This window comes from Cavia porcellus, unplaced genomic scaffold (assembly GCF_034190915.1).
Source record: "Cavia porcellus strain 051 isolate PalLab524CR breed Dunkin Hartley unplaced genomic scaffold, mCavPor4.1 scaffold_25, whole genome shotgun sequence".
NCBI classification, from domain to species: Eukaryota; Metazoa; Chordata; class Mammalia; order Rodentia; family Caviidae; genus Cavia; species Cavia porcellus.
In genome coordinates, this window is record NW_026947508.1 from 37,100,009 (window position 1) to 37,124,550 (window position 24,542).

The 24,542-nt window shown below is 41.7% G+C and overlaps 1 protein-coding gene across 1 annotated transcript in view; it reads left to right on the forward strand.

The window, feature by feature from the left end:
* Nucleotides 1–24,542, forward strand: part of LOC134472802 (liprin-alpha-2-like) — an 85,071-nt gene that overhangs the window by 10,482 nt on the left and 50,047 nt on the right. Inside the window, exons 2-16 of the mRNA XM_063235130.1 lie at nt 3,002–3,103; nt 3,491–3,655; nt 4,061–4,135; nt 4,458–4,553; nt 11,940–12,091; nt 13,126–13,298; nt 13,678–13,745; nt 17,697–17,862; nt 18,220–18,313; nt 19,210–19,382; nt 19,740–19,833; nt 20,730–20,902; nt 21,260–21,353; nt 22,251–22,423; nt 22,781–22,874. Coding sequence (XP_063091200.1) covers nt 3,002–3,103; nt 3,491–3,655; nt 4,061–4,135; nt 4,458–4,553; nt 11,940–12,091; nt 13,126–13,298; nt 13,678–13,745; nt 17,697–17,862; nt 18,220–18,313; nt 19,210–19,382; nt 19,740–19,833; nt 20,730–20,902; nt 21,260–21,353; nt 22,251–22,423; nt 22,781–22,874 — 1,892 coding nt within the window. The remainder of the gene's footprint in view (nt 1–3,001; nt 3,104–3,490; nt 3,656–4,060; nt 4,136–4,457; nt 4,554–11,939; nt 12,092–13,125; nt 13,299–13,677; nt 13,746–17,696; nt 17,863–18,219; nt 18,314–19,209; nt 19,383–19,739; nt 19,834–20,729; nt 20,903–21,259; nt 21,354–22,250; nt 22,424–22,780; nt 22,875–24,542) is intronic.

Genomic DNA, 24,542 nt, shown 5'->3' on the forward strand with positions numbered 1-24,542 from the left:
CTTCTTTAGAGATGAGATTGCTGGACGTTAAACACGGGGCCTTGAACATACTAAGTAAGCATGCTCTGATTACCCCAGCCCACAGCAGTCTTGTTTTGTTACTACAATTAGAAATGAGAGTCAGACAAGGTGGTATATGCCTGTAATCCCAGCACTCAGGAGGCTGATACAGGAGGACTGCTGGAGTTTGAAGCCAGCCTGGACTACAGTGTGAGTTCATGGCCAGCCAGAACTGTATAATGAAACCTTATCTCAAAAAAGAGAGAGAAAGATACAGAATTTGTCTGTTTATCTGTTAAGATTATATCATATGTTATATATCCTAATTTAAGATTGTATCCTAAGTTAACATTGTATCCTATGTGATTTTAGACTTGCAGCCTCTAGAACTGTCAGAAATAATTATCTGTTGTTTATTAATACCCAGCCTATGACTATGGTAGTTTTTTTTTTTTATAGTAGCTGGAAGTGACTGGGAGAGGGAGACTGCTAACAACATAAAGCCTCCTCATCTAGATGAGCATGAAACTAGATTCCACAGTGCTTAAAAATAGATAATACTAAGACACGCTTACAGAGATGACTACTCACAAACAGGTGCCTATTTCACTCGATCACAAATGGGTGGAGAATCTGCCAAAACTGCCAAAATAAGTGAGCATGATACTTAGAGACAGATTAACATCCATAGTAACAGGGACTGGCGGTAAAACGAAGCAGGTATGACAAAAAAACAACTTGGAATCTAGTAAATGAAACAGACCTTAGCTAGAATGATACAGTCTGTTGTGGACATGGTCAAAGACGGAGCACTGGCAGTAAGTCACCAAAGGTGAGCCAGATTGCAGCAAGAGAGACAAAATGAGAAAAATTCAAGGCCCTCAATTTAGGCAGGCCTAGAGCCAGGCCCACCTATTGATGTGATAGGTGTGTGAATAGAATTGATTTGATTTTTGACTTAGAGTAATTAGAGTCTACTTTTCTTCTACCTGCCCCAGAATCTTTCTGATAAAAGATTCCATTAGAGAGAGGGCACACTCTGTCAGGAATGGTACTTATTAGGTGACCTGACAGTGAGCTCTTGCTTATCACCATGGCCAATGCCAGTTAGTACCTCGATCAGGGCCGTGTTGGCATCTACAGGAGAAATCTGTACCACAGGGAAGAGCTCACACTTAGTAGAGAACATGACAGAAGTCTAGATGGCCGGCTGGCCAATACCCTTTCCCCTACTGCTTCGCATCCACAAGTCCCATTCCTGAAGGTTGGCTTTGGGCCTATGAAGATGTCTCAACACTGGCTGGAACTCTGTCAGGTTTTAAGACACATTTGGATGATTTTTACCTGGTTGGCAGGCAGGAGCAAGCAGACCCTATGTTAGTGGCCTTGGTGAGGGGGCATTTGAGTGTGAGGAGACAATCCTGCATGGCAGGTCCAGGGAGCAGAGCCTGTGTTGTTGGCCTGGGGAAAGGACCTTACCTTGCTGGCCTGGGGGAAGAAGGGGCCTTCAGTTGGTCTGGATATGAGAATCATGTGTTGCTAGCTGGGAAAGAGAAGGCTCTGCTGGCCTGGGGAGAAGAATCTCTATGTTGTTATCTGGGGAGCCACCATGGTTTTGGCCTGGTGAAGGGCCCTGTGTTTTTGGCTGGAGGAGTCCGCTATGCTGAGCTGGGTGGGGGAGGCAAATAGAAGTCCTAATTCAAATACCATGGACTCCTGGCCTTATTCCTGATATTTCTTGAATAGATAATTTCCTCATTTACTGTTATCCTTTGAGCCATTTCCAGAAGCTTTGAAGAGTGGTTTTCATCATTTCAGGTCTCCCTGGGGAGCAGGCTGCAAAGTTCCTGCCAGGCTAAGTTCGGCTCACCCACAGTCATGAGTTTTTGGAGAAGAAAAGCTAGTTTAAAAGAAATTTTGCTCTTTTCCAGTGCTTTCTGTGGCAGTGTCATCTCTATTTCTCTCTCACTTTACTTGCCCAATCTCACTGTGGCTCACATAGGCACATGAGTCGTGGTCTGGTTAAAGCAGACTTCATGGGCCTGTGCTTTCTGTGATGAGATTGACTGTGAGCTGCAAACAATTGCTACCAGTGCCCTGTAAGAGCACCGCCTGTGTTAAACTAGCTTTCTAGAATTATCTAGCTCAAGCACATGTTCTTTTGAAGGACTGATTATTTATCCGGTAGATCTTTATTCTTGTCTTTTAAAGGAAAAGCACCTAAAGCCAGAAACACTGGCAGATGATTTTACTTATTTCAGAGTTGCTTTGCTCCAAATTCACATTGCTCAATTCAGTTCATTTGTGGTATCTGTGAACCGGTGTCATAACACAAGGTTTAGCACAGAACAGTGCTGCAGGACTCCTGCAGCTTCTCTCTGCCTTTTGCAAGATCTCCTACACTGCTGCATGCATAGTGTTTTGAGAATGCCTTTACAGAGAATACAAAAGGCTTCCTAGTCCTAGCAGTAAGCCCATTCTTCATAGTTGACTTTGCTCCAATGATTCAGGGAGACTATAGGGACTAAGGGAAAATCAGAATAGAGAGGGGACTAGAATTGGATAGTGACCTTCTAGGCCTTTTTTCCTTGATCTCTCTAAGGGCTCTAGGTCTCAGATCTGTGACTGACTTACAAATGTCTTCAGATGCTTCATTTTGGGATGCCAATTGAGGAAAATGCTTTTATTTCCTGAAGTCTAAAGAGGTGGACCTGGACACTCATTATCCCCTGCTGTGCTTTCAGCAGTGCCAGGGTGGAGGGAAGTCAGATGGCCTGGGTTAGACTCTCATTCCATTGGGAATACCTATGTCACCTTACGGCAAATGGTTGATCTCCATTTCTCTGGAGGAGAATGGGAATCCTTTGCCATGTATCTTGAGATTGGGTTGCCTGTGTGTGTGGACTATGAGGCCAATGGAAGTCTTGCCTAAGAGGTTTTTTTTTTTTTTAAATTTATTCATGTATGTGTTGATTTATTCCTTTACTTTGCTGCTTTGCAGGAGTTTTCAACGCTTGCAAAAGAGCTCAACATTTGCAGGGAACAGCTGCTTGAGAAGGAAAAAGAAATTGCTGAACTGAAAGCAGAAAGGAACAACACGAGGGTCAGTGGAGCTCTGGTTTAAGTGTTTTGTGCTTTTTCCTTCTGTAGAGTGTGTTCAGTATTAAATGTTGCTTAAAATTTGTGATAGAAGGCAAAGCATGGTGGCATATGCCTTCAATCCCAACATTCTGAGCCAGGAATGTCTTGAGTTAGAGGTCAGCCTGGGCTAGCTAGTAAGTCCTCAAGCCAGCCTAGACTACAAAATGAGACCTTCTTGTTAATAAAAGAAATTAGTGATGGAAATTCATGACATTCGAATACAATTGAGGGAAATTTACCTAACTCTACTGAATTGTAGGAATTTGAACTTGTTTGACCATGAGATTATGAAGGATTTGAATGTGAAATTGAAGGTGCTCTTTACACGCCCCCTTTGGCCTGGTTTCAGCTGTTCCTGGAACATCTGGAGTTCCTTGTCTCCAGGCATGAACGCTCTCTCGAAACGACTGTGATGAAGCGGCAGGCGCGGTGTCCTGCAGATGTGTCCACAGAGATGGAAGTGCTAAAAGCACTGACATTCTTATTTGACCACCACAAGACCCTGGACAAAGAGGTACATGAGCTACACTAGTGGTTCTGGGTTCTTACACTTGCTGGGTTCATGGCAGACTTTGCATGTGTTTGTTTACCTTTAAGGTTTGCTAAGTTTTTGAGTTCTTGTAAACAGACTTTCTGTATTAAAAGGCAATGTTCTGCATAATCAACAAACACTAACTGGAATGTGAGTCTTCAATTGATTATTTCTGAATATTGACTGCCCATTAAGAACTGGATAGTGTTCATTTATTTAGGAACAAGAGTTTCCCGGCCTTAATATTTAAAGCCATTAACAAGGACATTTTCTTGACAGTACTAGCAATGAAAGACATTGAAAGTACTTTATTATATGCCTTTCATCAATATCAGGATAACTATATGGAAAGTGTGCGTATGCATATAAAAACTCAACTCTTTTCAGGTGCGAGAGCAATTACGTGTAGCACTGCAAAGGTGCAGCTTGCTGGAAGAGGAACTGGGCGCTATGCACAAGGAGGTAATTGTGGGACATCATCCTAGCCCTGAAAAGGGAAAATTATTTTATTTTAATCTCTTAAAAAACAGTGTGAAGCCTGTAATACTATTGGATTAGATTTTTATTTCAGATTGCAAGAATCTCTAAATTTGTTGTCAAGCAGTCAGTACATTCTGTTTCTAGTAATCTGGTTCTGCTATGGATGGTCAGCTTTGGCATGTACTGTCTTTTTTATACTATGTTCAGCACTGTAGAATTATGTTTTTCCAAATGGAATTTTGCTGTCTTTACTCATTACTCTTCCATAAGTTATTGTAGTCTCATACTCAGTTTTCGATTGTAGCTAATGACTCTTAAAAAACAGAATAATGAGAAAAAATCACCAAGAGATGGAGTGCTTGACCATGAACAAGAAGAAACACCAAGCACTAATGGAAAGGTAAGTCCTTGAGATCTCTCTTTGTTCTGTTGCTGATTTCTTATATTTTGTGGTTCGTGTGTGATGCTGTTTGGATGCTGTTGCTGGAATGGCCTGCTTCCAGCTAAAGTGATTGTTGAGAGTCCTATCATCCAACAGATGGCATAAATCCATTTTGATAGTCCCTATGTTCAAAAGTATTTTATTTGGTAGTACACTAAGGTTATTTAAGAGTGTCCATTTTACCCATCAGAGATCTTCTGCTGGCTCCTTAAGCCATGAGGAAGACCTTGCCAAAATAATTGTGCTCCAAGAAGTCATACACAAACATTCAAAAGAGCAGAGTCAGATGAAGGAGCTCCTGGCTGCACTTTCCAGCCATGTGTCAGAGCTGCAAGAAAATCTTGACACAGCAAGAAAGGATCTCATCAAGTCTGAAGAGATGAACAAGAAATTGGAACGAGATGTTCATGAAATAAGTGATAAAAATTACAGGGTTGTCATAATGTTGAGTGCTTGGAGTGTTAAGGATAATGATTCCTTTTTTTTTTTTTTGTCCTTTCCTTGGTCGGTTATTTTCAGCATTTGCACTGTTGAATGAGTATAAATATGAATAATACAACACAGTATTGCTGTCAGATCGTGACATACCGCCTCCCCCTGGTTGAGAAATTTCTCCTTTTCTGTGGTCTTTTAAAAAGGTAGAGGAGAACTTGCCCAGCTTTTCCCACTTAGTTTATGGGAGTTTGTCCTCCACCCTCATGTGGATTCTTCATCTTTGCAGCTTCTTGGCTGTCATCATGTGTTCTTCTTTATGTTCAGCTTCTCAAGTACATGCACTCCTTAAACAAGGATTTTCAGTACTAGTTGTGCTTTGAGTTCGCTAAAGAGATGTGAGTATTCTCTGGGACTGTGGCAAAGGGAGCATTATCAGGTGTCTTCTAATTTTTTCATATTTTTCCTCAGGCACAGAGGTATGGTATTGAATTTTGGATGTTACATCAGCTCTAATGTGTGAATAGTTTTTGGGTAGTTTAGGCTTTGTGCTTATCTTGCCTATGAGATCTCATTTCATGTGAAATTGTATTTACAACATTCTACTTTGCACCTGTACTTGTATCTTTGGTTTTATTTCTCTTGCTATACATTTTACTTTTTAGTGGCATTCTTAGCCAGAATATAATCAAATTAAGCAAGTCATTTTAGTGGAATGTTCAGTGTCAGCAGTCTGTTTTGTGACATTTGGATGTATTTATAATTTATACTGTTAACTAACTGAGCAATATTTTTCTTTTCTTTTCCTGTTTTTTTTTTTTTTTTTTGGACATATTGGGTTTGAACCTAGGGTTTTTCACATACTAGGCAAGCACCAAACCACTCACCAAACCATTTTCTTTTCTTTTGGTACTATGAATTGAACTCATGATGTTCTGCTTGACAGGCAAGTGCTATGCCATGGAGCTATATCCCTGACCCTTTTTCTTCTTTTCAAACTTATTTTATTTATTAGTGTTTGGTTTTTTGAAAAAAGGATCTTGTGGTGTAATTCAAGCTGGCCTTGAACTCATGGCAGTTCTCCTGCCTCAGCCTCTCACATGCTGGGATTACAGACATGTGGCACCAAGCCTGGCATTGTATTTTCATCTTTTTGACAATCTCATTTATCAGTTGTGTCCTTCTTTCCAGTATTTGTAAAAGAAGTGCAGCAACACATCTGTAATCCCAGCTACTTGTGGACTGAAGTGGGAGGTTTGCCAGTTTAAGGTCAGCCTGGGCAATTTAGGAAGACACTGACTCAAAAAGAGCTGAGTATCCCAAGCATAGTGGGTGAACCCTATCTTTCTAGCTACCCAGGAGACTGAGGCAGACAATCATAAGTTCAAGGGTAGGCTGCCCAATTTAGCAAGACCTTGTTTTGAAATTAAAAGGAAAAAAATATGGGACCATAGCTCAGTGTTAGAGTACCCCTGCCTTCTATTCCCAGTACCACACACAACCACGGAGGAAAACTCTTTCTTCCTGGTTCTCTAATTCAGCATGCTGGCTGACGGTCTGTGTGCTTCCATTGTTGGTTTTGATTTCTTATGCCACCCTTGTGTTTGTTTTATTTTAACCATCTCCAGATTCAATTCTAATCCAGGCCTCAGGTCCCTATCAATTTGTAGTTTGTCCATGAAGCTCCCCTCTCAGCCCCTCCCCATTCTGTGATGGCTCTGCACAGCTAACCAGGCAAGCACGTGTGAGTCTGAGCTGGATTATGACTGATTAGTGGGGCTTGGGGTTTTTGTCATTAAAAATGTATTTTGCTCAGTAGTGATCAATTATATTTAATATATAATTTGTCAATGTGGTTACAAGCAAGATATAATTGGTTGAATGTTTTTCCTTAGATTGTACAGGATCTGCATGATTCATGAGTGAAGTATTTCCTAGGTTAAAAAATAATCTGGGCTCACTGCAGTGGCACATGCCTGTAATGCCAGCTACTGGGGAAGCTAAGAAGGAGGATTTTAAGTCTGAGGCCAGCATGAGAAGTTTAGCAATGTGCTATGTCAAAATAAAAATATAAACGTGGCTGGCAGTGTAGTTTGTTGAGTGGCCCAGCTGGATTCAACCCTGCATACTGCAGGAGCAAGGGGAGGGGCCACTGCTGAGTGTAAAATTTATGGGAACTTTATACAGACAATACGAATCAGATTTTATTGATTATAATCAGAATTCTAAATCTCATCAACTTATAGGGCATATGCTATAGTCTTTAATGGACTACTTTTTAATTAAAATGCCTCCTATCTAGTACTGTGCTAGCTTTTATTGTTACGTATTTTAGGATGCCTAGCTTTCTTTTTTTTTTTTCCATTCCATTCCACTCCTTTGTATTCCACAGTATCTCGGATGGAATCTAGGCCTGTGCACTGAGATACACACATGACCCTTTTTTTTTTTCAGTATTATTTTTTATTGTGAGACAGGATCGTGCTAAATCACCAAGATGAGCTCAAACTTGGCAGCCTTCCTGCCTCAGCCTACCAGAGTGCTGTGATTTCATGTGTATGCCACTGCACGAGGGATAAATGATATATTTTAGGAAGTTGTAAATCATATTCTAGGTGAAGATTTTACTGCATTGCACAAAAAATGATTAACTAAAAATAAGTTTGTTCAGTTTTTTGTGTTTTTCTGAGACAGGATGACACCATGCAGTTCAGGCTGGCTTTGAACTCATGTAGTGCAGGTTGGCAGTTCTCCAGGCTTAGCTTCACAAATGCGGGGATTACAAGTCTGCACCACCATGCCTGGCTCTTCAGTTTTATAATAGATGTTGCTGTAACATCCTTGTCATCATGGGAATATTAGAGAGTAGGTGGTTATCAGGGCCCTTTGTTCTATACAGTGTCTTGCTTTAAATCGCATGTGTTCAAATAGAATGTGCTCTTTGAGTAGTAATTTATAGTGTTTTCTAGTAAATCTTGGATAACTTAGATTTAAATTTGTGATAAAAGATTATTTGATTTCCAGTTATATTTTCTCTAAATCCTGTCTCTCTTATTTCTGTCTTGTCCTTCATATTGTAATATATTTGCCTGAGTAGATCCTTGAATTTTTAGCTTTAAATCGTGTCATAAATCTGGTGTCTATTTCTTTGCATGCGTCTTGTTAGCCTAGCAACTTAAGGAAACATCATAGAAAGGTAAATTTTCCAGTAAGTGAGCATAGCTTTGTATCTTCCTAATGCATGGAAGAGTATAGTATGTCACACATAAGTGTAATGTTGTCAATATATTGCAATGAATAAGTGATGTTTCATTGGAAATGTTTAAACTGACCTGCCACATCACAAGTTACTGTTCTCTTGGCAATCAGCCATCCATGGAACATGGGGACAGATGTCAGTGTTTGCTTCACTCAGTGCTTTTGCCTCTAACCATTGCATGCATGTGTATAATAGACATAGAATTTAGGATTTGAAAGGACGGAATGATTGAAGCAGAGCCATAGGCTTTAGATTGAGGAAAACTAGTTTTTTCTGATATGGAAGGCTAGAACTTAGTAAGCACTGCTCTCTGCCAAGTGCCAAACTCAGTGCTTGGGCATTTTTTTTTGCTATATTTAGTCCACAAACACATCCCTGTGAGAAACCAGTTGCTGTGCTTGCCCCCAATTACAGATGTGGAAACTGAAATTTAGATCACATGATGTGCAGAGCAGGTAGGAGTTAAGTGTGTTTTGATTTCAAAACCAGGACCATTTCTCCCTTGGGCCTAGATTTGTCAAGATTCTCTGATCTGCTGGGAGTCTCCCTCTCAGAGTAAAACTTGAAAGTAAAAGCAGTACCCTGGGAGCAGTGGGGATTGTAGGGTTTTCTTTCTGTCCATCTAGAAGCTCCCCCTAATGCCTGCTGCCTCTGGCCCTGTGCCATGCCCGCTTCATGCTTCCTGCCTTCCTGGTGGTACACTTGTGGGGCAGTGCTGCTGCAGGTGCCAAGTAGTGATTGTCCTCAGCAGCTGTGTGTGAGGTTCTCTATGTGGCTGAGCAGAAGGGAAATTTACTAAGGACACGGGTACAGATCCTCACTCTGTTGCTGATTAGTTCCTGGCCTGGGAGCTGTTCCTTGGCCCAGTGGAACCATGGCTTGCTCTCTTGTAAGTGAGGTAGTGATCCACACAGTAGTGCTGCTTGGAATGGCCCTGATCTGTGCCTGCCCAAAGTGAGATGCCGCGCTTTCACCAGCAGCCGGCCTCAGAGCTTACCTCTGTTCAGTGGACTTCAGTGTGGTTTGGATATTTTGGTTTTGGCAGTAAGAATTTCTCAGCAAAGGAAGCAGTCTGTTGACTTAGACTCAGACACTGTGGCCTCCTCTTGTTCACTAGTCATCTCTCCTCAGCATGCAGCCTGGTGACTTTGAGAAGACTTGCTCTGGGCTGGCTGTGAAGATTAGCCTAGCAGTGAGTCTAAGGACAGCAAATATGGGCCAGACAAAGAGCGATATGGGATGGTTACTTCTTCATTTCAGTTTTACTGGGCAGACTAAGGTGACTTCTTGGCACTTGTAGACATGTCTGAGACAAGGCAGTGGGCCCTAGCCTTGTGCTTTCCTCCCACAAGAGAACAGAGGCAGAATGAAGACCTGGTTCAGTGAGCCTGGAAGGCTCTGGGCAGAGCAGGGGCTAGTGTAGGGGAGTCTTGGTGCAAGAATCTCTTTTTGTGGGTGGAGCATAAGTATAGTGCCTTACCTCTTCTTTTTTCTTTTCTATTTTAACAAATGATTATTTTAACGTGAAATTTAAATGATGCCTGGCAAACAATGTCCTAAGTTTGATTTCTTTTTCCCTCCCAAAAAGTTTTTTTGAACTTTTATGATTCATGTTGTTGATTTCAAGCTTGATGGACTTTTTTAGAGATGAGATTGCTGGCGGTTAAACACAGGGCCTCAAACAAGCTAAGTAAGTGAGCTCTGGTTACCCCAGCCCCCGACAGTCTTTTGTTTTGTTACTACAATTAGAAATGAGAGCCAGACAAGGTGATATATGCCTGTAATCCCAGCACTCAGGAGGCTGATAAGGGAGGACTGCTGGAGTTTGAAGCCAGCCTGGGCTATCATGTGAGTTCATGGCCAGCCAGAACTGTATAATGAAACCTTATCTCAAAAAAAAAGAGAGAAAGATACAGAATTTATCTGTTTATCTGTTAAGATTATATCCTAGCAGGCTGGAAGTTTAGCTCAGCAGCATAAACGCCTGCCTTGTAAGCAGGCAGTCGTGAGTTCGATCCCCAGCACCAATAAAAAGGAAAAAGACAAAAAAAAAAAAATTATATCCTAAATGCTCTCAGCTCACACTAGTCTAGGTGGTCTTCAGTGAGCTGCTACAGGACTATAATGGAATCTGTATCCTTTATACCATTGTACAGATAAATAAATTAACTATTCACCACTTGTTGTTCACCATGAATGTTTCATGAAATCTAGTCCTGCTTCAAAACCCGAAAATAACAACCTTCTAAACAGGGCCTAACCAGACCCTGAAAGAGTTCACATATGCACTATTTCCACAGTCCTGCCTTCTTCAACACATAGGCATACTCATGGGCCATCCCCTAAAAGAAATCCCAGGGTCTGTGTGACCCTCTTTTAATAATATACCCAGGATTATTATTATTTTTTTATTTAAGGAGAAAAAGAAAAAAAAACAGAAAAAGGATACAAGTGATACAGAATTTCAAAAAAAAAAAAAACAGTAGGAAGTCACTAGTTAATAGATTACATACTGTCATCTTAGAAATGGTTGTTCAGATTACAAAATTAAAGCATATAAAGTAGACATTCAAACTGTGAGACTACAAACAATTCTGTTCAATGATCCCACAAAAACTTAGCAATATGGTTATCTATCTTATACACTTAAATATACATGCAATTATATCCTTTAGAGCACTTTCTTTTCCTCTCTTTTTTACTATGACAATTATACATTTTGGGTTTTATTACTCCCACAGTTCTTATTACTTTCTATTTGAAGAGAATAAAATCCAATGTGACATAACAAAACAGAGTCAGTCAAATCAAAAGAATGGATATAGTACATAATATAAAAACGGAAGACAAAGTGATGATCATTGGGTACCATAATGCCTCTTGCTATCTTAAAAAGAATTGCCTATATCATCAGTTATAATAAAACTGAAAACATTAAAGAACAAAACCAATAAAAGCAAAACATTGGAGACATTGCAGGACTTCAAAAAAAGATAATATGCAAACCCAAAACCCAGGATTATTTTATGAAGCCACATGGAAGTAAGGTTTTAGGCTGCATGCAAATGCTTCTGCTCATAACATTTGGTCCACACAGTGAGAAACAGAAGCCACACACATGCATATTTGGGTCTTCGCTCATGCTGTCCTTGTCTTGTTTCTTGCTAGAGGTAAAAGTATTGACAGTTTCCCTGAGGCTTCGGCCCCCACTAGTGTTCCTTTGAGTGACATCAGTAACTGAAGATATGTGTCACAGGCTCTTCAGTAATGAGAGTAACTTTGTTAACCTGAAGTGATAAAGTGCAGTGAACAGGCTTCGTTTAGGACTTCACTGTCCCTCAGTAACTATCCTCAGAGGTACCTGAGGTTGTACGGAGAACAGAATCTTGAAGGGGGGGTGATGCTGTCCCTGGGCTTCCCGGGGCTTCCATGAAGGAAGGCTATAGGTCAACCTGCCCTGCTCTCTCTCTGCTATGTGGTCCATTTCCCCCAGACAAACAGGCCTTCAGGTTGGCATTCAATTAAAATGAGACTTCTCAGGACAGGTAGAAAGTTTAGCTAATAGGTTTTGAGTCAGTTTATGTTATTTAAAGCCTATGTGATGTGTTTTCTTATAATGTACTGTTAGCTGATGTTGTTTTTTCACTCCTCAGTTGCTAGCTTGCAGAGAAGAAGAACGAGATGACAAGACAACGATAAAATGTGGAACTTCCCCTCTCTCCTCTCCGAAGTCCCTTCAGCTAGACAGGCTGCACACAGGGGCGTTGCAAATAGTCAGCCACGAGGACATCAGGGACATGCAAAAGTAAGGAGCAGGTCTCGTAGGCCACCAGACCCCTGAGAAACCTGCTTGTCTTAGTTTTTAAGAACATCTATTAATCTTTTCCTGTGAGAAAAACCAAGTTTTTAAAGAATTCTCAGCAAGCTCATTTGGTTGTGATTATTTAAACGTTAGACCTAGAATGTGTTCTCCTGTTCTGCGGCTGTAGTGACATCCAGTGGAAAAGGCCATCTGTTTGGGCAAAGTTTAGAAAGAATAGGAATTATTTGAAATTAGCACTTGAGAGAAAAGCTCCATTTCTTCAGATCCCACACACTCACTTCTTTTAAGAACTTTCTTTCTATTCCTGGTGAAGAATTTGCCACACGGATGTGGCAGGTTCTGGATCGTGCTATTCTGTGGACAATCGGTGCCTCTCAGGTACCCTCCCACACTCTGGGTCTTCTAAGCTCTTGAGAGTCCCACATTGTCCCTATCCCTTTAGGAAGCATGTTCCATCAGGAGGCCATGAAGGCTTGGTTACTTATAGACTGTTGTTTTCCACACTTCCTCTTAGAAGCTTTTGTTCCATACCAGGCAGTATGATCAAGCAGGCACATTGGTCTCCACAGTGTCCTGAGAGATAGTACAGCTCTCACTTTGCAGGAGAGCAGGATCCAAGGAACCAGCCTGCAGGAGCTGCTGAGAGGGAAGGTGGAATTCCAGTTCTGGCTTCTGAGACCTTGTTCTCTTTCCTGAGGGCTGAGTGTAAACCTCACTGGCTGAGCAAGGCCCCTGCAGAGGGTGTTCCCTTAGATGTCCAAACCAGGCAGGCTAGAGTACAGGCCTCCTCTGAGCAGGGAGCAACATCAGAATCTTGGCTTTCCAGACATAGGTCTGTGGAAGCATTACTGGGACCCTGCATTGCTATGCATAGTGTGCTGTGGGTAAGAGACTGGAAAGGATCTTCAGGGAGTTGAAGTAGGAATATTAAAAATGCAGACTGTTTTGGTACATGTGAGTGGACTGTGGAGTTCTAAAGAGGGCATGTGGTAAAAGTCCATTTTCTTTCCTTCAAGATCAAAAAGTGCCCAGGATGGTCCTGTGAGCAATCCCAGTAGCAGTGACAGCAGGCAGGACTCGCCCCACAAAGCCCCAAAGAAGAAGGGCATCAAGTCCTCCATTGGTCGTTTGTTTGGCAAAAAGGAAAAGGGTCGGCCTGGACAAACTGGCAAAGAATCACCAGGACAAGGTGGGTGGGGTTTCGGCAGCTGTCCTAACTGCTGGGAATGGGAGAACGTGAACTTTGTCCTGTGTGCCGGCCGCAGGTGCGCAGTGCCCACGTGGAGTCATGGCTGAGGGTTCTCCAGAAAAGCCCAGTCTGCTTTCTCAGTCTGCCCATGTGTGAACCAAAGCAGAGCAGTGGACATTCATTTGGCGTGAATGAATAACCCTCATAAGTGCTACTTTACACTCTTGAACATTTGTATGTGTTTGCTTGGAAGCTTACCCTTCAGAAATTATTCAGCTCTCTACCTGCAGAACCTTCAACCTATTTGTGAAACATATAATTTTGCCATGTTAATTTGGGGGCTTTTCTGATTTTTTAATAGCTGTTCTTTCTGAAACAGAAACCTCATCTCAGGATGCGTTCCGACTTAGCAAATTGGGAAGAAAGGCTGAAAAAAATCAAAAATTTCAAAAAAAGTAAGCTTTTTATTATTTCTCCATCTCATGAAACAGGTTTCTGAGTTAACAGTCATTCTTAGCTGATTTTAAGTGTAATTTCTAGCTATGTAAATACATGGTCTTTTGAAAGATGAACCTAAAGCAGTGATAGAGCTTTCAGTGATACAAAGAGCTTGCTGCAGCATGCACGCCATAGGTTTGCCTCCATTGACCTAAAGCCTGTTTTAAGCCATCATGTCTGGAGAACAGAGGACATTTGGAAATTTTGACTGAACTCACACATGTATTCTCAGTCTACCTTTTCAGAGTTGTCTCCCAGGATGATTGAATGGGTAATAGTTAGGCTTGGCCATTTGAGCTCTGGCCGCTGAATCCTGGTTAATTCTCTAGTTAGCTGTGTGTCTCTGACAAAGTTACTTAGCTTGTGCTTCAGTTTTCTCAACTGTCAAATGACTGTTACAGTTGTTCATACATCATGTGGTTTTTTTTCAGTTCAATAGAATTATATATATGCATGTATATGTTTTAAAACATGGACACAGGTCCTAAATATGTTACAATTACAGTGAGGATTCTGAGACCTTGTTCTCTTTGCTGTTGACTGAGTGGAACCCTCACTGGCTGAGCAAGGCCCCTGCAGAGGGTGTTCCCTTATGTGTCCAAACCAGGCAGGCTAGAGTACAGGCCTGCTCTGAGCAGGGAGCACATCAGAATCTTGGCTTTCCAGACACTGGTCTGTGGAAGCATTACTGGGACCCTGAATCACAATGAATATTGTACTGTGTGTAAGAGACTCGAAACGTTTTTTAGGAAGTTGAAGGTAGGAATATTAAAAATGCAGACTGTTCTTGTATGTGTGAATGGACTGTGGAGCTGGGAAGAGGGTGGTAAAAATCCATTTTATTTCTTTGAAGCTCAACAGGCTCCCAGGAAGGTCCTGTGAACAATCCCAGTACCAGTGACAGCAGGCAGGACGCGCTCCACAAAGCCCCAAAGAAGAAGAGCATCAAGTCCTCCACTGGTCGTTTGTTTGGCAAAAAGAAAAAGGTTCTGCCTGGACAAACTGGCAAAGAATCACCAAGACAAGGTGGGCCGGTTTTAGGCAGCTGTCCTAACTGCTGGGATTGGGAGAGCATGAGCTTTTTCCTATGTACCTGTCACAGGTGTCCAGTGCCCATGAGGAATCATGGCTGAGCATTCTCCAGACAGCCCAGTCTGCCCACATGTGAACCAGAGCAGAGCAGTGGACATTCATTTGGCGTGAATGAATAACCCTCTTATATGCTAATTTATACGCTTGAACATTTATATGTGTTTGCTCGGAAGCTTACACTTCAGAAATGATTCAGCTCTCTACCTGCAGAATCTTCTTCCTATTTGTGAAACATATAACTTTGCCATGTTAATTTACTCTAAATTTGGTGAATTTTCTTCTTTTTTGTAGCTGTTGTTTCTGAAACAGAAAACTCATCTCAGGATGCCTTCCAACTTAGCAAATTGGGAGGAAAGGATGAAAAAAATCATCAACTTCAAAAACAGTAAGCTTTTTGTTATTTCTCCATCTCATGAAACATTTTTCTGAGTTAACAGTCATTCTTAGCTGATTTTAAGTGTAATTTCTAGCTATGTAAATACATTGTCTTTTGAAAGATGAATCTAAAGCAGTGATAGAGCTTCCAGTGATACAAAGAGCTTGCTGCAGCATGCACGCCATAGATTTGCCTCCATTGACCTAAAGCCTGTTTTAAGCCATCATGTCTGGTGAACAGAGGACATTTGGAAATTTTGACTGAACTCACACATGTATTCTCAGTCTACCTTTTCAGAGTTGTCTCCCAGGATGATTGAATGGGTAATAGTTAGGCTTGGCCATTTGAGCTCTGGCCGCTGAATCCTGGTTAATTCTCTAGTTAGCTGTGTGTCTCTGACAAAGTTACTTATCCTGTGCTTCAGTTTTCTCAACTGTCAAATGGCAGTTACAGTTGTTCATACATCATGTGGCTGTTTTTCAGTTCAATAGAATTATATATGTGCATGTATATGTTTTATAACATGGACACAATTCCTAAATAAGTTACAATTACAGTCAGGCTTCTGAGACCTTGTTTTCTTTCCTGTTGACCGAGTGCATCCCTCAGTGCCTGAGCAAGGCCCCTGCAGAGGGTGTTCCCTTATGTGTCCAAACCAGGCAGGCTAGAGTATAGGCCTGCTCTGAGCAGGGAGCACATCAGAATCTTGGCTTTCCAGACACAGGTCTGTGGAAGCATTACTGGGACCCTGCATCACAATGCATATTGTACTGTGTGTAAGAGACTCGAAACGTTTTTTAGGAAGTTGAAGGTAGGAATATTAAAAATGCAGACTGTTCTTGTATGTGTGAATGGACTGTGGAGCTGGGAAGAGGGTGGTAAAAATCCATTTTATTTCTTTGAAGCTCAACAGGCTCCCAGGAAGGTCCTGTGAACAATCCCAGTACCAGTGACAGCAGGCAGGACGCGCTCCACAAAGCCCCAAAGAAGAAGAGCATCAAGTCCTCCACTGGTCGTTTGTTTGGCAAAAAGAAAAAGGGTCCGCCTGGACAAACTGGCAAAGAATCACCAAGACAAGGTGGGCCGGTTTTAGGCAGCTGTCCTAACTGCTGGAATTGGGAGAGCCTGAGATTTTTCCTATGTGCCTGCTGCAGGTGTCCAGTGCCCACGAGGAGTCATGGCTGAGCGTTCTTCTGACAGCCCAGTTTGCCCACATGTGAAACAAAGCAGAGCAGTGGACATTCATTTGGCTTGAATGAATAACCCTCTCATATGCTAATTTATATGCTTGAACATTTATATGTGTTTGCTCAGAAGCTTACACTTCAGAAATGATTCAGCTCTCTACCTGCAGAATCTTCTTCCTATTTGTGAAACATATTACTTTGCCATGTTAATTTACTCTAAATTTGGTGAATTTTCTTCTTTTTTGTAGCTGTTGTTTCTGAAACAGAAAACTCATCTCAGGATGCCTTCCAACTTAGCAAATTGGGAGGAAAGGATGAAAAAAATCATCAACTTCAAAAACAGTAAGCTTTTTGTTATTTCTCCATCTCATGAAACATTTTTCTGAGTTAACAGTCATTCTTAGCTGATTTTAAGTGTAATTTCTAGCTATGTAAATACATTGTCTTTTGAAAGATGAACCTAAAGCAGTGATAGAGCTTTCAGTGATACAAAGAGCTTGCTGCAGCATGCACGCCATAGGTTTGCCTCCATTGACCTAAAGCCTGTTTTAAGCCATCATGTCTGGAGAACAGAGGACATTTGGAAGTCTTGACTGAATTCACACATGTATTCTCAGTCTACCTTTTCAGAGTGTTCTCCCAGGATAATAGAATGGGTAATAGTTAGGCTTGGCCATTTGAGCTCTGGCCGCTGAATCCTGGTTAATTCTCTAGTTAGCTGTGTGTCTCTGACAAAGTTACTTATCCTGTGCTTCAGTTTTCCCAACTGTCAAATGGCAGTTACAGTTGTTCATACATCATGTGGCTGTTTTTCAGTTCAATAGAATTATATATGTGCATGTATATATTTTATAACATGGACACAATTCCTAAATAAGTTACAATTACAGTCAGGCTTCTGAGACCTTGTTTTCTTTCCTGTTGACTGAGTGCATCCCTCAGTGCCTGAGCAAGGCCCCTGCAGAGGATGTTCCCTTATGTGTCCAAACCAGGCAGGCTAGAGTATAGGCCTGCTCTGAGCAGGGAGCACATCAGAATCTTGGCTTTCCAGACACAGGTCTGTGGAAGCATTACTGGGACCCTGCATCACAATGCATATTGTACTGTGTGTAAGAGACTCGAAACGTTTTTTAGGAAGTTGAAGGTAGGAATATTAAAAATGCAGACTGTTCTTGTACGTGTGAATGGACTGTGGAGCTGGGAAGAGGGTGGTAAAAATCCATTTTATTTCTTTGAAGCTCAACAGGCTCCCAGGAAGGTCCTGTGAACAATCCCAGTACCAGTGACAGCAGGCAGGACGCGCTCCACAAAGCCCCAAAGAAGAAGAGCATCAAGTCCTCCACTGGTCGTTTGTTTGGCAAAAAGAAAAAGGGTCCGCCTGGACAAACTGGCAAAGAATCACCAAGACAAGGTGGGCCGGTTTTAGGCAGCTGTCCTAACTGCTGGGATTGGGAGAGCATGAGCTTTTTCCTATGTACCTGTCACAGGTGTCCAGTGCCCACAAGGAATCATGGCTGAGCATTCTCCAGACAGCCCAGTCTGCCCACATGTGAACCAGAGCAGAGCAGTGGACATTCATTTGGCGTGAATGAATAACCCTCTTATATGCTAATTTATACGCTTGAACATTTATATGTGTTTGCTCGGAAGCTTACACTTCAGAAATGATTCAGCTCTCTACCTGCAGAATCTTCTTCCTATTTGTGAAACATATAACTTTGCCATGTTAATTTACTCTAAATTTGGTGAATTTTCTTTTTTTTTGTAGCTGTTGTTTCTGAAACAGAAAACTCATCTCAGGATGCCTTCCAACTTAGCAAATTGGGAGGAAAGGATGAAAAAAATCGTCAACTTCAAAAACAGTAAGCTTTTTGTTATTTCTCCATGTCATGAAACATTTTTCTGAGTTAACAGTCATTCTTAGCTGATTTTAAGTGTAATTTCTAGCTATGTAAATACATTGTCTTTTGAAAGATGAACCTAAAGCAGTGATAGAGCTTTCAGTGATACAAAGAGCTTGCTGCAGCATGCACACCATAGGTTTGCCTCCATTGACCTAAAGCCTGTTTTAAGCCATCATGTCTGGAGAACAGAGGACATTTGGAAGTCTTGACTGAATTCACACATGTATTCTCAGTCTACCTTTTCAGAGTGTTCTCCCAGGATAATAGAATGGGTAATAGTTAGGCTTGGCCATTTGAGCTCTGGCCGCTGAATCCTGGTTAATTCTCTAGTTAGCTGTGTGTCTCTGACAAAGTTACTTATCCTGTGCTTCAGTTTTCTCAACTGTCAAATGGCAGTTACAGTTGTTCATACATCATGTGGCTGTTTTTCAGTTCAATAGAATTATATATGTGCATGTATATGTTTTATAACATGGACACAATTCCTAAATAAGTTACAATTACAGTCAGGCTTCTGAAACCTTGTTTTCTTTCCTGTTGACTGAGTGCATCCCTCAGTGCCTGAGCAAGGCCCCTGCAGAGGGTGTTCCCTTATGTGTCCAAACAAGGCAGGCTAGAGTATAGGCCTGCTCTGAGCAGGGAGCACATCAGAATCTTGGCTTTCCAGACACAGGTCTGTGGAAGCATTATTGGGACCCTGCATCACAATGCATATTTTACTGTGTGTAAGAGACTCGAAACGTTTTTTAGGAAGTTGAAGGTAGGAATATTAAAAATGCAGACTGTTCTTGTACGTGTGAATGGACTGTGGAGCTGGGAAGAGGGTGGTAAAAATCCATTTTATTTCTTTGAAGCTCAACAGGCTCCCAGGAAGGTCCTGTGAACAATCCCAGTACCAGTGACAGCAGGCAGGACGCGCTCCACAAAGCCCCAAAGAAGAAGAGCATCAAGTCCTCCACTGGTCGTTTGTTTGGCAAAAAGAACAAGGTTCTGCCTGGACAAACTGGCAAAGAATCACCAAGACAAGGTGGGCCGGTTTTAGGCAGCTGTCCTAACTGCTGGGATTGGGAGAGCCTGAGATTTTTCCTAAGTGCCTGCTGCAGGTGTCCAGTGCCCACGAGGAGTCATGGCTGAGCGTTCTTCTGACAGCCCAGTTTGCCCACATGTAAAACAAAGCAGAGCAGTGGACATTCATTTGGCTTGAATGAATAACCCTCTCATATGCTAATTTATATGCTTGAACATTTATATGTGTTTGCTCAGAAGCTTACACTTCAGAAATGATTCAGCTCTCTACCTGCAGAATCTTCTTCCTATTTGTGAAACATATAACTTTGCCATGTTAATTTACTCTAAATTTGGTGAATTTTCTTCTTTTTTGTAGCTGTTGTTTCTGAAACAGAAAACTCATCTCAGGATGCCTTCCAACTTAGCAAATTGGGAGGAAAGGATGAAAAAAATCGTCAACTTCAAAAACAGTAAGCTTTTTGTTATTTCTCCATCTCATGAAACATTTTTCTGAGTTAACAGTCATTCTTAGCTGATTTTAAGTGTAATTTCTAGCTATGTAAATACATTGTCTTTTGAAAGATGAACCTAAAGCAGTGATAGAGCTTTCAGTGATACAAAGAGCTTGCTGCAGCATGCACGCCATAGGTTTGCCTCCATTGACCTAAAGCCTGTTTTAAGCCATCATGTCTGGAGAACAGAGGACATTTGGAAGTCTTGACTGAATTCACACATGTATTCTCAGTCTACCTTTTCAGAGTGTTCTCCCAGGATAATAGAATGGGTAATAGTTAGGCTTGGCCATTTGAGCTCTGGCCGCTGAATCCTGGTTAATTCTCTAGTTAGCTGTGTGTCTCTGACAAAGTTACTTATCCTGTGCTTCAGTTTTCTCAACTGTCAAATGGCAGTTACAGTTGTTCATACATCATGTGGCTGTTTTTCAGTTCAATAGAATTATATATGTGCATGTATATGTTTTATAACATGGACACAATTCCTAAATAAGTTACAATTACAGTCAGGCTTCTGAAACCTTGTTTTCTTTCCTGTTGACTGAGTGCATCCCTCAGTGCCTGAGCAAGGCCCCTGCAGAGGGTGTTCCCTTATGTGTCCAAACAAGGCAGGCTAGAGTACAGGCCTGCTCTGAGCAGGGAGCACATCAGAATCTTGGCTTTCCAGACACAGGTCTGTGGAAGCATTATTGGGACCCTGCATCACAATGCATATTGTACTGTGTGTAAGAGACTCGAAACGTTTTTTAGGAAGTTGAAGGTAGGAATATTAAAAATGCAGACTGTTCTTGTACGTGTGAATGGACTGTGGAGCTGGGAAGAGGGTGGTAAAAATCCATTTTATTTCTTTGAAGCTCAACAGGCTCCCAGGAAGGTCCTGTGAACAATCCCAGTACCAGTGACAGCAGGCAGGACGCGCTCCACAAAGCCCCAAAGAAGAAGAGCATCAAGTCCTCCACTGGTCGTTTGTTTGGCAAAAAGAACAAGGTTCTGCCTGGACAAACTGGCAGAGAATCACCAAGACAAGGTGGGCCGGTTTTAGGCAGCTGTCCTAACTGCTGGGATTGGGAGAGCCTGAGATTTTTCCTATGTGCCTGCTGCAGGTGTCCAGTGCCCATGAGGAGTCATGGCTGAGCGTTCTTCTGACAGCCCAGTTTGCCCACATGTGAAACAAAGCAGAGCAGTGGAAATTCATTTGGCTTGAATGAATAACCCTCTTATGTGCTAATTTATACTCTTGAAGATTTATATGTGTTTGCTCGGAAGCTTACCCTTCAGAAATGATTCAGCTCTCTACCTGCAGAATCTTCTTCCTATTTGTGAAACATATAACTTTGCCCTGTTAATTTACTCTAAATTTGGGGGCTTTTCTTCTTTTTTGTAGCTGTTGTTTCTGAAACAGAAAACTCATCTCAGGATGCCTTCCAACTTAGCAAACTGGGAGGAAAGGATGAAAAAAATCATCAACTTCAAAAACAGTAAGCTTTTTGTTATTTCTCCATCTCATGAAACATTTTTCTGAGTTAACAGTCATTCTTAGCTGATTTTAAGTGTAATTTCTAGCTATGTAAATACATTGTCTTTTGAAAGATGAATCTAAAGCAGTGATAGAGCTTTCAGTGATACAAAGAGCTTGCTGCAGCATGCACGCCATAGGTTTGCCTCCATTGACCTAAAGGCTGTTTTAAGCCATCATGTCTGGAGAACCAAGGACATTTGGAAATTTTGACTTAACTCACACATTTATTCTCAGTCTCCCTTTGCAGAGTTGTCTCCCTAGTGGACAGAGTGGTTAAGAGTTAGGCTTAGACATTTGAGCTCTGGCCGCTGAATCCTGGTTAATTCTCTAGTTAGCTGTGTGTCTCTGACAAAGTTACTTAGCTTGTGCTTCAGTTCTCTAAACTGTCAAATGGCAGTTACAGTTGTTCATACATCATGTGTTTTTTTTTTCAGTTCAATAGAATTATATATGTGCACGTATATGTTTTAAAACATGGACACAGGTCCTAAATATGTTACAATTATAGTCAGGCTTCTGAGACCTTGTTCTCTTTCCTGTTGACTGAGTGGAACCCTCACTGGCTGAGCAAGGCCCCTGCAGAGGGTGTTCCCTTATGTGTCCAAACCAAGCAGGCTAGAGTACAGGCCTGCTCTGAGCAGGGAGCACATCAGAATCTTGGCTTTCCAGACACTGGTCTGTGGAAGCATTACTGGGACCCTGAATCACAATGAATATTGTATTGTGTGTAAGAGAGTTGAAAAATTCTTTAGGAAGTTGAAGGTAGGAATATTAAAAATGCACACTTTTCTTGTACATGTGAATGGACTGTGGAGCTGGGAAGAGGGTGGTAAAAGTCCATTTTCTTTCCTTCAAGCTCAATAGGCTCCCAGGATGGTCCTGTGAGCGTTCCCAGCAGCAGTGACAGCAGGGAGGACCCACTCCACAAAGCTCTAAAGAAGAAGAGCATCAAGTCCTCCACTGGTCGTTTGTTTGCCAAAAAGGAAAAGGGTCCGCCTGGACAAACTGGCAAAGAATCACCAAGACAAGGTGGGCCGGTTTTAGGCAGCTGTCCTAACTGCTGGGATTGGGAGAGCATGCGCTTTTTCCTATGTACCTGCCACAGGTGTCCAGTGCCCACAAGGAATCATGGCTGAGCATTCTCCAGACAGCCCAGTCTGCCCACATGTGAACCAGAGCCGAGCAGTGGACATTCATTTGGCGTGAATGAATAACCCTCTTATATGCTAATTTATACGCTTGGACATTTATATGTGTTTGCTCGGAAGCTTACCCTTCGGAAATTATTCAGCTCTCTACCTGCAGAATCTTCTTCCTATTTGTGAAACATATAACTTTGCCATGTTAATTTACTCTAACTTTGGGGAATTTTCTTCTTTTTTGTAGCTGTTGTTTCTGAAGCCGAAAACTCATCTCAGGATGCCTTCCAACTTAGCAAATTGGGAGGAAAGGATGAAAAAAATCGTCAACTTCAAAAACAGTAAGCTTTTTGTTATTTCTCCATCTCATGAAACAGTTTTCTGAGTTAACCATCATTCTTAGCTGATTGTAAGTGTAATTTCTAGCTATGTAAATACATTGTCTTTTGAAAGATGAATCTAAAGCAGTGATAGAGCTTCCAGTGATACAAAGAGCTTGCTGCAGCATGCACACCATAGGTTTGCCTCCATTGACCTAAAGCCTGTTTTAAGCCATCATGTCTGGTGAACAGAGGACATTTGGAAATCTTGACTGAATTCACACATGTATTCTCAGTCTACCTTTTCAGAGTGTTCTCCCAGGATGATAGAATGGGTAATAGTTAGGCTTGGCCATTTGAGCTCTGGCCGCCTAATCCTGGTTAATTCTCTAGTTAGCTGTGTGTCTCTGACAAAGTTACTTATCCTGTGCTTCAGTTTTCTCAACTGTCAAATGGCAGTTACAGTTGTTCATACATCATGTGGCTGTTTTTCAGTTCAATAGAATTATATATGTGCATGTATATGTTTTATAACATGGACACAATTCCTAAATAAGTTACAATTACAGTCAGGCTTCTGAAACCTTGTTTTCTTTCCTGTTGACTGAGTGCATCCCTCAGTGCCTGAGCAAGGCCCCTGCAGAGGGTGTTCCCTTATGTGTCCAAACCAGGCAGGCCAGAGTACAGGCCTGCTCTGAGCAGGGAGCACATCAGAATCTTGGCTTTCCAGACACAGGTCTGTGGAAGCATTACTGGGACCCTGCATCACAATGCATATTGTACTGTGTGTAAGAGACTCAAAACGTTTTTTAGGAAGTTGAAGGTAGGAATATTAAAAATGCAGACTGTTCTTGTACGTGTGAATGGACTGTGGAGCTGGGAAGAGGGTGGTAAAAATCCATTTTATTTCTTTGAAGCTCAACAGGCTCCCAGGAAGGTCCTGTGAACAATCCCAGTACCAGTGACAGCAGGCAGGACGCGCTCCACAAAGCCCCAAAGAAGAAGAGCATCAAGTCCTCCACTGGTCGTTTGTTTGGCAAAAAGAAAAAGGGTCTGCCTGGACAAACTGGCAAAGAATCACCAAGACAAGGTGGGCCGGTTTTAGGCAGCTGTCCTAACTGCTGGGATTGGGAGAGCATGAGCTTTTTCCTATGTACCTGTCACAGGTGTCCAGTGCCCACAAGGAATCATGGCTGAGCATTCTCCAGACAGCCCAGTCTGCCCACATGTGAACCAGAGCAGAGCAGTGGACATTCATTTGGCGTGAATGAATAACCCTCTTATATGCTAATTTATACGCTTGAACATTTATATGTGTTTGCTCGGAAGCTTACACTTCAGAAATGATTCAGCTCTCTACCTGCAGAATCTTCTTCCTATTTGTGAAACATGAAACTTTGCCCTGTTAATTTACTCTAAATTTGGGGGCTTTTCTTCTCTTTTGTAGCCGTTGTTTCTGAAACGGAAAACTCATCTCAGGATGCCTTCCAGCTTAGCAAATTGGGAGGAAAGGATGAAAAAAATCATCAACTTCAAAAAAAGTAAGCTTTTTGTTATTTCTCCATCTCATGAAACAGTTTTCTGAGTTAACCATCATTCTTAGCTGATTTTAAGTGTAATTTCTAGCTATTGTAAATACATTGTCTTTTGAAAGATGAACCTAAAGCAGTGATAGAGCTTTCAGTGGTA